Below are 13120 nucleotides of genomic sequence, written 5' to 3' on the forward strand. Positions count from 1 at the left end.
GGATTTTGACAAGATCTCCAGCACCAGCCTCCATCTTATTGTACAGATCGCTGTAGACACTGTTGTAGCCGTTTTCAATTAAAGGGCCAGATGTGTCTCTCAGGTTGTATTACTGAATTACCAACCTTACTAAAAAGAAATGGGCCCCCAGCCATACATCTGGATTGGTTTGATAAGAATACATCCATAAACCATATTACCATTACCAAAATCAGCTAATAAAGAATGAAAGAATGCAGGAAACAAAGTATGTAGTACCTGTCCTACTTCAAGAGGAAGACACTTGAATGGGGTCTTATTTCACTTTCCAGGTGAGGACAGACTGCAAAACTACAAACTGATAAGACCTGTAACATGAAACAGTCTCTCTGGATAAATGCTTGTTACAGAATACACTGAACAAATCATCAGATCGATACAAGGATGAGTATAAAGAAAAAATGGTGCCACTTGTCGTCGGTCATTTACAGAAAGTACAGATACAACTTGGTGCTGAATCTCTGGAAGGCCCCTGCAGGGATGGAGCACCATTTTTCTGACAGATATTTCCTCATTTACAGTTTAATGGTGACAGTCCCCCTGTTTGTGTCATACTTGTGTGAACATCATGGTCACCAGATGTTCCCTGTTGATCATCTCAGTCTTCCATCCTATTTACTTATCTCTTTCCCACAGATTTATTGTAGATGACACTTTAGTCATTGCATCCTTCACAAACAGCCAGTTTATATTTAACTCAATCTGCCTTCTTTCAAAGGCTCTCCATTCTTTCTTCTTGATAGAATTTGTTTTTAATTCCACAGAGCAGACTGGCTGTTAATTAGACCATACAGCGTTCCTGTGTGGAAGTATCTGTACTTTCCACTCATTTATACAGCTCTGAAATGTGTCACCCAACTATCACAAAAAAAGCCTGTAAAAAAAAAAAAAAAAAGAAGCCATTTTTGCCTTTTGCTTGCAGTGACAAATGGCAAGTACAATAAACAGACAGAATCATACCCCTTAATCTTTGAAATCAAGCTTTCTGTCCCATTGGCACAGGTGTATAAAACCCAGCACCTAGCCATGCAGCCTGTCTTTACAAACTTGTTGTTCTAAAGAGCTCGCTGAATGTGAGTGTTGAGCTGTAATAGGATTCTAACATGTTTGTTTAATGCCTGCTTAGAGAGGCAAGGTCTTTACAGTATAAAGAATTTTGAGGCAACTGTTGTGATTTGGTGCTTTATAAATACAACTGAATTGACTATCCCATGATCTTCTGTAAGTGATGTCTTTACAAAGTGGAAGTGTTTAGGAGTCACACCAACTCATTAATGAAGTGCAGACCAGGTAAAAATCACAGCTTGATCACTGAATGCTGAAGTGCATGGTGTGTAAATTCGCCAACGCTTTGCTGACTCAGGAGCTCCAGACCTTCTGGCATTAACATCAGCACAGAAACTTTGGGCTGGTAGCTTCGTGGCATGGGTTTCCATGGCCGAGCGGGAGTAATATATGAGTGGCTCACTTTTGTGCAAGTGCATCAAGAAATGGTAAAATGCTGTGCAACAATACAAGCAGAAGAGAATCAGAAATATGATAATAAATTAGTAATATTAGTGGTGGAGGTGGTAGAGAAGGTCAACTAATAATTAGAAGGTTGGTGCTTCGATCCCTGGCTGCTCCAGTCTATATGCCAAAGTGTCCTCGGGCCAGACGTTGAATCTCCAAGTTGCTTCTAATCTAGTCACCAGACAGTGAATGTTACGGTAGATAGTGCTAGTGCTTATATTAGTGTTTGAGTGAATAAGACCTGTATTAAGCCTTTTGTGTGCTTAAGTAGAAAAGCGCTATATATGAACCAGTCCAATTAGCATTTTGTAACAGAATAGTAATATTGCAGACATTATGGATTACAACAGCCAAATACTGTGTGCATTCAAGGATTTTATATTGTTTGTTAGTCTAAACCTGCTAATTGTTCTGGTTTGGATCACATTGTTTTTGCACAGTTAATCCAATCTAACTACCCCTAACTACCTAATGTCAAATTCCCCTACTGGCTCATGCACAACTTGGAATTTCTTTGTCATTTTCATAGAACACAGTTTGACATGCCACACTGAGGGAAAAAGCAGAATAAAATTATAGATGGCTGGATAGCATTAGCTCCTTCAGTTTCAGGGTCATTATATAGCGCGTGGCTGACTCACTATCATGAATAATTAGCAGTGGGACTCTAAAGGTGCCCCTGTTAGCATTATTGTTATTAAAATGAGTAATTCCCTATTTTAAACACAGGCCTAAAGAAAAGAATTGCACTTATGCAGTTGGACATTTTCAACTAAAACATACACACATTAATAATGACAAGACACAATGATTTTATGTTCTTGCATGGTTGCTATTGAGCAAATGCTTAAGAGACAGAAGAGAATGGCTTTGGGAGTGGGTAATAATGGATTTCAAGAATAGAATGGCATTTGTTCTCTATACTGTACATATGACCTGTACTGTACATAACAGTTGTATGGCTGTTAAGCGGTGAATGCAGGAATTTTATCACAGATTCCAACATTCCTAAAGAGCTGGGATCCCCTTGGCTGGAATACACACCAGCTGACTTGGTCCCTTTGATGGCTGTATTTCCCTTGTAAGGGGGAAAAAAAAAAAAAAAAAAAAAAAAAGCAGCACAAACTTAAAACACATTAAGTGGGTTTTTTTCTTTTCTGTCTCACACAAACCTACAGTCACGCATGAGCTCTCGGCACATGTACACAACAGAAGTGTGGGATCCACTGCCCAAACCCAAACATCTCTGTTCAAGAATCTCAATTTTAAAAAACCAAAAAAAAAAAAAAAACAAGATAAATATTTGACTTCAACTACCCAGCAGAGGCTGGTGTTCCGGCTTTGTACAGTATTTATACCTGTATATTATATGCTATAAAGAATTTCTGTGACATTAAAAATTTTAAATAAGGGAAAAATTATTTTGTAATAACAAAGCATCCGCTGCTTACATTTATTGTAAACTCATAAAGCAGCCTATAGTCGTGAGCTTTAAGTTCACTGTAACATCTGCGACGCCTGATGGTGCCCGATTTGTTTTTCTTCTCAATTTCTGTAGTACACTGCTTCAGCTTTCCAGCTCTGTAATATTCCCTGATGCCGTGTTTTCTTCTGCATATTCCAACATTCCCTTTTCTCTGTCCTCCTGCTCAGTTTGTCTCCTCTTGGCGCCGAGTAAAGAGTTGCCAAGACACTGTGAGAGCACGATTGGCAGTTTCATCCACAGAAGAGCCCATCTACTGATTCTTGTTTCTCTTCCAGACAATTCTCCTCCCCGCCTCAGGAGGGGGAAACACTGTACACAGCACTTGGGGAAATTTCTTTGCAGATTTTAAGAATGAAAGGCTAAGCAAGAGTGGTTTGAGGAGTGGAGATCAGTTGCCAGTTTGTCACCTCCCATTGGGAACATGTATGCCTGGCAGGAAGTTGGATAGGGATCGCTTTGGTGTCTCATTGTCCTTCATACCATGAATTCATTACTTCCATATACTACCACAGGCTGTGGCATGTCTGAAGGGTCCCTGCCATGACCACCACCTTCTCTGGAGGGCGTTGGGGCAGTATGTTTGGCTCCCTTAAGTTTCTGCTTACCCTTATCTGGATTGTAAGTGCCTCGGCTGGTAAACTGGGGCCTTTCATCATAAATCACTTCCTGATCTCCGGTAGAGCTGTTGTCTAAGCTGTAGGATGGGGAGGCTATGGGTGGAGTCAGACTCTCGGCCTGTGATGGACCCGAGCTGACACCAGAAGACTTGGACTGGAAACGAAAGCGCCGGGTGGAAGAAGAAGACGATGAAGGATGGAAATGTGATGAGGAGGAGTACGAGGACCCGGTGAAACACGAGTCTACAGAATCCAGAGACGCAGGTTGGCGGCGGAGAACTCTGCGTCGGGGGCTCTTCCCGTCAGATTTCAGAGTCCAGGGCAATGTCAACAAAGGACCTCTCTCTGGAGAAACCCCCACCCAAAAAATGCAAAGAGGTCAATATTTTTTATATGCACACGAAGAATTGTGAATGATAAGGCAGTTTAGAATGATCAGTATGGCATACCAGAGAAGTCAGAAATGGTCTCTTCAGAGTCCACATTAAGGTTTTCAGAGCTGTCAGCTGTACCGATGGAGGCCTCAGACTCCAGGGTCTCATCATCTGATGCTCGTGGCTCCAGAGACAGCATCTCAAAGGTCAACTCCTCCCTGTAGAGACAAGCATCATCCAGAAAAACAAATGAGCTGCGCACAAGTGATGACACACAGCTGGCATCAATGCAACACACAAGCCAGATAATTCAACATTTAAAGCACAGTGAGAATGTTTACTTCTCTTTCTGAAGGCTTTCAATTTCCTCTGTTAGCACCCTCTCTTCCTGCTGCATGGCTGCCTGCTGATGCTCCGGGATGTCAGGTAACGACTCCGCTCCCTCTTCACCGCCGCTCTCTTCTATGGCAGCGTCAGCCATAGGCTGCAGCCGCGGACTAACAGGAGGTGAAGGTATGTGGTAGCTTGGTCGCTGGGAGCGACCTTTTCCCTGAGGAGCAAATCAAGAGTGGACTTTTAATTTTTTAAAATGTTGGTTATCATAAAATGTAAACGCTGTTATATACATTACAGCTCTTTGAGCTGGCAGCTCTTGACTCACACATGCATTGACCAATCAAACCCAGACACAGTTTATGAACAAACTTTACCTTTTTGGCTGCATCTGGTTGCTTTGAGCAAAAGTAATAAGAATCAAAATATCAGCAGTGCCAGGTTCAAAATGGTCGAGCTTAATGTGCAGAAATAATCTGGTAATTCTAGTGACTGAGTGATAGCTACACTTCAGGAGGACACCATCTTGCACTTCTTTAAAGTTGCAACAATATTACTAATTGCATTATACCAGGGGTGTCAAAGCCTGCAGCCTGTGTGCAGGATCCAGTCCACAGAAAGGTTCAATCTCACCCTGTGCATAGATACTGAGAAGGAGTGGAAGGTTTTTCTTTGGACCTACTGTATTTGGCCCCGGGAGGCATTGTGTTGGAAATTGTTAAGAATGAATCACATCATGAGTGGCTATCCAAACTGTGCAAATTCAATCTAAACCAGTATCCTGAATCATCGGTTTTACAGCCTTCAACCTTGGGATCATGAGTTATTTTATTTTCAGTTTCACAAAGAAACTGACCCACAATGTGCTAATTGCTATTTGCTGTATTACACTAAAGCCGGACTGACATTTTATAAATGGAAAAAAAAAAATCACATGTGAGTGAGTTCTTTTATTTTAATAGGTTATACAATGGTCAGCATGTGTTCAAATTTCCTGAACATGGTTCATTAACTAAAATGACTCTGACACCCCTGCGTTACACTAAAATGGCACTTCGTTGGGGAATGAAAGTCTTCCAACCCATCGAAGAAGAGAAGCCAGAAGAAAAACACAATGATGACCTATGTCCACAATTTATGTAGACAGTTTCCTAAAAAGCCTTTATGCTGAATGCCCTGAAAACATTCTATTAACATACAGCGATAAAGTAAATCTAATTATGAGATTTAATTGCATCCACATGAGATGGTAATAGAACACAATATGGCAAGAAGAACAACAACAAAACAGACTCAGTGCCGTGATGACTCGTGCTTGATGGGTGGATGACAGATGTTTATATCTCAACATATACTGGATACAGTGTTCTGTACACCACAACACTGGATGATTCTTTGGGGATGCAAACCATGGTGTGCGTTTACATACCGTAATGTGTGCTATGCACATAAATCTAACAGCTATTAGTACTGGTCTCTGGGTAAAGGAAAAGACATGTTAGGGAGGAGAGAAGCAGGTTATAAAGGAGGAAATCATGGCAGGTCAAGCAGTGAAGGAGTAAAGGTTAGGTAGATTTACAGTAGTAATGAGTCATTTCTCTGATAACTGTGGGCCTGGTCATGCTGATTGAGCTTACCATTGACCGTCGGATATGCGTCAGTTTGGACTTGGCTTTATTCTCAGCAAACTCCAGAGTGCTGATGTCCTTTAGTCTCACTTTGTACTTATTCATCTGTTCACAGATAATAAGTTCTACGCACCTATGAAGAGGCAGCAAGAGACAAACTTCAGTTACTGGAAATTTCAAACAGTGCTGCAAAACGATAACTTCATATAAAAAGGTATATAACATTCCTCTCCATGCAGTTTTTTTCCCCCATACGGTACAATATATGGCATTTCTCTTCGCTTGGGTTACTGATTTCTATGGTTTTCTGTCAAGAAAGTAAATTAAATCTCTCAAGCCACTAACTCTATCCACCATTAGCGAGGAAATCTGCAGCAAAGCAGGCCAAACGCAATTCAAATCAATCCAACTTTATTTATATATTATTATATATATTTATATAGTATTAAACTATAACTCATTTCCAAATACACATATATCAAAGCAAACATTTGGAGACAGCACTGAGGAAAAACAGACTGTATTGAACTGATATGAAGCAACAATGCTGTTCTGTTACTAAGTAATGACTAAAATCACCACAGCTGACCTCTGTTCTGACTGCTTGTTCCTTTGTAACCTTCCCCACTTTCTTCTCTCATCAGTACTGGAGCCAGACTATTTTTATATATATTATTTATATTCTAAATAAAACTGATTCTTCAGTTTTATCAATCAATCATTCTTATTAAGACCATAAGAAAAAAGGAATCTGGAATGTTTACAAACTTTATTCTTTTCATTAATGCTGTTATTTAAATGGGTGGTTATGCTATTAAAATGTGTGTCAATGGCCAAAACTCCGCTTCTGAGTATGTGTTGATCCCCCTCAGAGGCTTTGTTATTGTTTGTGTGGTACAGCCAGGTGTGGTCTATAATGGAAATGGCCACCCTTGGCCACCCATTGGGTCCACAGCTGCGTCCCAGTCATAGAAAGGGATACCAGTGTGGTTTTTCATGCTTAACTTTACTGTTCCGATATGAAACAGATTAAGTCAACATCAGTTTTCCTTTACCAAGATCTATTACCTTAGACAAAGGCAGTGAATTGTTTGACAGACATTAGACATAGCCTTACGCTGTTGTCTTGTTGATGTCCTGGACGCTCTGCAGTGGGTCAGTGGTGTCAGGACAGCGAAGGATGCAAGGAGCAAAAACTATAGCCAAGGCATTAGGTGACATACGGTTTGTCTCCTCTTCCAAAGCAATCCTAAAAGAATGAATTCTGCGTTTTACTTGTCTATCAAGAAGGAACTAAATCATCTTCACATATTAAGGAAAAAACTGTTACCTGACGAGATGAAATATGAGGCGTTCCAGAGTGTTTAGATGAGTTCTGCTTAGCTGGTCAATAACTGAATACACACCTCTGGTCATTTCCTTTTTATCCTGCAAACCTGTGAATTAATATCCCACACAAGAACTCACTTTTTACTATTGCAGCAAACCAATACACATACATTCTGATGTCTGCAGAATATGTGTGGCCAAATTCTCAAGTGCAATTCAACTGAACCACAGCAATAGTCGGCATATGTGACCACTCACCCATGACACGTATGAATTCGTCATACAGCTCAAATGTCATCAGAGGATTAGGCAGGTCTCTCAGCCACTGCTTGAAAACACTAGCAATAACGTGGATGTTGTAGTCGTCCAGATTCATGTTCTCCACATCTGTGGGACCACAAAGACAATGCAGACACAAAACGCAGACACTGAGTAATTGCAAGCAGCTTTTTAAAACCAGCTAGCACCGTTCACCTGCTCACTGAGTTGCAGCCAAGTTTACCTGTATCAAGTCCCAGCTTGAGCTCCTTAATTTTATTGGTGGAACCAGATTTGCGGTAAATTCCCTCAGTGTAGAGGCCGTGCATCTCAATGTAGTTGATAAGCTTCTCCACTACCAGAGGCACTGTTCTCTCATCGTTAGTCAGGCGAGAAACTTCTACTCCAAACTGTCTGGAGGACAGCTCTGGATCGAACTATTCAGACACAACCATAATATGCTCTTATAAAAACACACATATGACACATGCCTTCACACCATTCAGAGTTCATCCAAAACTAATGTTATAGTTTAAATATCATTAATTCAGCAAACTAAGTACAGTCTTTAACAATTTTCATAAGATCAAAAAGTAGAAATAACACTAACTACTGTACATAAACCCACAATTACTGTCATGGGACATCACTGCGACGGTGCACAATATGGCCGACTCACCTTCTTACTGCATTTGGTGGTCGTCTTCTGGCAGCACTTTCTGTGGCAGGCATACCGGCACACTGGATAGACACAGCCATAGAGATCAAAAACATCATTTCCATTATCCACAGAAAGACAGTGCCTCCTCATTATTCAGCAGAAGTTGTAAGAAAAGGTTAAAAAAACATAAAAAATTCAGCACATGAGAAGCCAAAGCAGTGTTGGCTGGCACGAAGAAAACATCCTGTGTGACTAAAGGGCAAAATTGTGTGGAGAAATCTCTGGAGACACGGAGCCGCAGACCCCATGAGTCCAGTTGAAAACAATCTGATTAGGGCCGAGGAGGGAGAGAAGGGAGGGGCTCTATCTCTGAGGCCAGACTGAGCACAGCTCGGCCAGAGAAGGGGTGTGTGTGTGTGTGTGTGTGTGTCCGCGCAAAACTTCATGTGAACATCCACGTGAAGCACAGATGTGTGTCTGTGCGCATTTGCGGTCATGAAAAAGTTAATTCTTTTATATCATATTAATTAAATTAGTTGGATTATGTAACTGATACTCTGGCATTCCCATTGCTATCTTGACCTATCTGGTTTGCATAGTCACAGGAACTTGATTACTTTTGGGGGGAAGCAAGCTCACATAAGCAATTAAAGGTTTACGTTTATGTGTAGAATGAAGGTCATGGTTAGGCTGAGGCCAAGTCTCTATGAAACATATAAAAGTGAAAGTCTAATGCCCTCTGCTATGGAACCAACAGTATGTGTGTCCGTGTATGGAGCACACTGACATCAGTGTTAAGGACATTTCAATTATTTGGTCTTTCCACCACTCTGGGAATTTTTAGTCTTTAACTTCACTCAGCAAGAACCTCGGACAACCTCAACAAGCTCGACTTTATCTGCACCGTTTCCATCAGAGGATGTTTTAAAGGAGTAAATCTGGGATTTGCTTCATTATGGTTCAGTTAACTATTAAAAGTGTTATAATTAGTTCATTTTAAAACTACTGATGTTCCTCCATCAGAGGGACTACTCTTCATGTGACAATGCAAATTACAGCATCATATATATTTTAAGGTTGACAAAGCAGCACATCCAGGATTAAAACCTTTTTTTGATTATTAATTTTCTGTCACAAACATTTTTGTGCTAGCACGCTCCACATTCAGTGGCCTTCGAAGCGTCCACTTTTCCTGGCTGTATTACACTCAGGTGTTCTTTAGCTGTGACACTGTGCGTGCATACTCACATTTGCACACACAGGCCCGGTCCATCATCCAGATGAGCGACGAGCAATATTCACAGTATGTGGGGATGCTGTACTGGGTGGACTTGAAGATGTGGCCGTTATGCTCCTCCACCTGCAGGGGGCAGCAGAGCACAGGTTCATTTGGTTTGCTTTCATATATTTTATATTGTTTGAGTGCACTTTTTTCTGATTACATCACTATTTTTTGCAATGATTGTGAGCATGCCCTTAATGTTGACGAGGATAAAGGCAAATTTACATTGTCTGTGTCCTTCTTCCTTCGTTTCTTGCGTTCAGGTTTTGGCAATGGCTGCAGTTAAAAAAAAAGAAAGAAAAAGACAAATGATAATAAGAGATATTTTACTTCTTATTATATTTCATTATCAATAAATAGCACCCAGTAGTTTTTTGTAAATATAAATTATTTGTGTGCCTATCAGAGTTGTGTCTATTCACCTGTACAGTGAGAAGAGTGTCATTACCTTACTGAGTGCACAGTGTGCAGGTTTGTACTCAATCATGAACTCGTCCAGGAAAATCTTAAAGGTGTTCCCCCACACTTTGACAGGAGACTCCCTCCAGTCCCTCTGCTCCTGTCGCATTATCTTCTCCAAGATTTGCTCAAACAGTGCATGAAGGTCTTTGTAGCGGATACTCTTACCATCATCCATCTAGGGAGGAGTCACAGGAAGAGTGCAGTATTTATCTTTCTAGTCTGGGAACACGTGACTTTTCAGTTTGAATGGTTATATTCAAATATAAAAAGCCTTCAGAGGACTTACTGCGAGTGCTGTGGAGTAGGAGTTGAAGATATTAAGACGAAATTCCTTCAGAGCCTTTTTAAACACGATGTCCACCAAGGTGTCCTTTTTACTGTCCTCTGCATCCAAGTCGTTGATCTAAAACATGACACCAACATAGCATGATCATAAACGACACTGGACTAATACCTGATGTGCAGTTCAAATATAAAGAATCAAAACTCTGATACTCAAGTTCATCTTCGAGCTCTACGTAATGCAGATGGCATATATTGCTGTACCTTCTTCACAAGGAAGTCGTTCATGCTCCTGTAGTCGCCGATGGAGGTCAGTATCTGCAGCGTGTCATTCTGCCGCTGGGCAGACTCCAGAGCCACGCTGCTGATCTTCACACTACGCCTCCGCTTCACCTTGGGAGATGGCTCCCTGTTCTCTTTCGAGTCTCTAAATGACTGATTTAAGGTCAGATCAGGACTGCATGGCGGCGACATGTTTTCCTGACCTGCTACAAGGAAGAGAACTCCAATCAGTGACGCTTCAGAGGCAACAATATTATTTTTATTCAATATATTTGAAGAACTAATTACATTTATTTAGTAAAAAGCTTTTCAGCATCTATTATCTCCTACTCAACAACTTTCAGTTCTTAAAAGACAAAAAAAATAATAACAGTATATCTGAAATGGATACATTTTACTCTTGGAAATCACACCTTCTCCAAGCAGAGGACCAGTGTCTCCAGTGTCTCCATCCAAGGCCTCAGCCCCACAGATCAGCTTTTCTCTGGAAGTCTTCTTATCCCCGTACTTGCTCTTGCCCCAAAAACGCGGCCCAAGAATCTTACGACTCCTAGTCGAAAGGAAACAGAAGTGACAAGCAAATGAAAAAGTCTCAAAAACCCAAATCATACAAAAACAAAAATCGTGTCAATGACAAGACATGGCTGTATGCAGAAGACTCTTTTCTGAAGGTAATAGCACTCTATGTGATACAATCGATGTGTATATATGTTATTTTGCTCATGTTTTTATATGGTTTTATATAGTTATGCTTTTCTTTTGTGTGCATTTTCCTATTTTTTTGCTAGAAATGCAAAGTTGAAGAGCAAACCTTCCATCTTGTGAATTTTTACGTAGAGAGTCCTCTTTGACCAAATCGCCTGATGACATGGTTTTGTGTAGCTTCTTTTTCTCCTCGGAGCTTGCAGGCTGAAACAACATCGGGACAGGTAACATTTTAAGACAAAATGGCAAAATGAGAAGAAGAAAAAAAGAGATTCCATTTCTTCAAGTATGATTATGAGCTGAAGGCAAAAATGAGCCACTAGATGGCAGCACCACATCACTGGTGCTGCACTGGCTGAAATTACATTTTGCCAAACATGATGTAAAAAAGGTATAACACAAATACTAAAGCACAAGGCTTGTAATATAGAGTTGAAAACAAATGATACAGTTCAGTTTTTTTGTAGTTGAGGAGAATAAGAGTTTAAGTGATGGGAAGAAAAAAAAAATCAAGACCAAATTTTTCTTTTATGATTTTCAAGGTTTGGCTAGTGGCTGGTGTTATCTGCTAAGAGAAAGAAGAATCAGGTGACATGCAAATCTTACTACCAAGGAAGGAACTGTGAGAGAAAATGAAGCCAAATTATGTTAGAAAAGCATCTATGTTAAAAAGCTTCATGTTTCAGGAAGAACACGTTTCAAAAGGTCTCCTGCATCGTGATGCATAAATCCAGATTCACACTCACTGCTGATTTCTAGAGCGGTTATCAAATGTAGTAGTAGATTCAAAGTTGTGATGTGCTTAAATTCACGTCTTTAAAAGCTGACATGAATATTACACATTACCCCAAACATAAAATCCAAAATGATCTCAAGGCAGGTATTCCAATATGCCTTTGAAATACCTGCCAGAAAACTTGTTAATTTTTTAAAAAACTTATTATTGAGAAAAGAGAAATTTATTGGAGCTCATATTGATTCAGAGGTGTGATGCAGACCTATGCTCTCTCTGCTGAGTGGGTTAGAAAGAGAAGCCACGCTTATAAGAACTTAGAGAGGGCCACTTGTGGCTTGGATGGCGCCTGTTACCATGTCTGAGTCACTGAAACAGGACTCTCTTAGGCATGTCTCCGTGGAGCTCTGTTTGGAGTGGGGTAGAGTGTAATGACGGGGGCTGTGGAGGCTGTCGCCATCATAGTCCTCCTCGTCTGAATCGCCCCCAACTGAGAGAAAGGGGGTGCGGGTGAGGAAGTCGGAGCGGGTCCGTGCCATTCTGGCTTTCTTTTTTTGGCCCGCTCTGCCAACCTGGAGTTTACCAGAAGTGATAACAGCATGTTTTAATGGAGCCTTTAATAACCTGAGCTTCAGTACATCGTGGTCCTCATGTTGGTGTACTGCGCTATGCTTAGCTGAGCTATCCTGCCAAGATTCATTCGTTCACAATACAAAACTGCACTCCTGAAAATATGCAAACACACGTCAAACAAAATGCTCATTTTAAAAAATTGCTTACATCCCGCGCTTTTGTTCCCTTAGACGATTTGGGCACAGACGTTGGTTCCTCTTTGGAGATGGCAGCTTGTGTGTCTTTAGTGACAGTATCAGTGGCAAACCTGATGGGAAAAAACATAAGCACAGAAAATTTCATCAATGTAGTGAATCTATTAAGTAATAAGCATGAACAAATGTGTCATGCTTATTGCTTAATAGAGGTAGAGAACTCCAGAGTATGGAAGAAAAATTAAAGACACTCTTCTGTTACTTCGGAGTCATTTGAAACATCCCAAAATGTATGTTTATTTGGAGAAACGAGACAAGCTCTGTGAAAAGTCCCAGCCTCCACCTCAAATCTGCTATTGTAGTACAAAAA

At 40.7% G+C, this 13120-nt stretch overlaps 1 protein-coding gene across 8 annotated transcripts in view; it reads right to left on the bottom strand.

Annotated features, from left to right (window-relative positions):
• Positions 1-478: 478 nt before the first annotated feature.
• myo9aa (myosin IXAa) overlaps positions 479-13120 on the bottom strand; it is a 100347-nt gene continuing 87705 nt past the window's right edge. For 5 of the 8 annotated variants that reach the window (XM_080884974.1, XM_080884977.1, XM_080884978.1 and 2 more), the window contains 18 exons: positions 12764-12863; positions 12340-12555; positions 11357-11454; positions 10959-11095; positions 10528-10751; positions 10268-10384; positions 9968-10156; positions 9745-9795; positions 9486-9597; positions 8256-8317; positions 7821-8013; positions 7577-7705; positions 7320-7425; positions 7107-7238; positions 5999-6122; positions 4370-4578; positions 4104-4246; positions 480-3999 (listed from right to left, as the gene is read on the bottom strand). In XM_080884974.1, the coding sequence (XP_080741100.1) occupies positions 3512-3999; positions 4104-4246; positions 4370-4578; positions 5999-6122; positions 7107-7238; positions 7320-7425; positions 7577-7705; positions 7821-8013; positions 8256-8317; positions 9486-9597; positions 9745-9795; positions 9968-10156; positions 10268-10384; positions 10528-10751; positions 10959-11095; positions 11357-11454; positions 12340-12555; positions 12764-12863 (2830 nt within the window). In that variant the 3' untranslated portion in view covers positions 480-3511. Of the gene's footprint in view, positions 4000-4103; positions 4247-4369; positions 4579-5998; positions 6123-7106; positions 7239-7319; positions 7426-7576; positions 7706-7820; positions 8014-8255; positions 8318-9485; positions 9598-9744; positions 9796-9967; positions 10157-10267; positions 10385-10527; positions 10752-10958; positions 11096-11356; positions 11455-12339; positions 12556-12763; positions 12864-13120 lie in introns of all 8 variants that reach the window. The other 3 variants (XM_080884975.1, XM_080884980.1, XM_080884979.1) reach the window with 3 other exon arrangements.

The sequence above is a fragment of the Rhamphochromis sp. 'chilingali' genome (genome assembly GCF_963969265.1).
Source record: "Rhamphochromis sp. 'chilingali' genome assembly, chromosome: 6".
In the NCBI taxonomy this organism is placed as follows: domain Eukaryota; kingdom Metazoa; phylum Chordata; class Actinopteri; order Cichliformes; family Cichlidae; genus Rhamphochromis; species Rhamphochromis sp. 'chilingali'.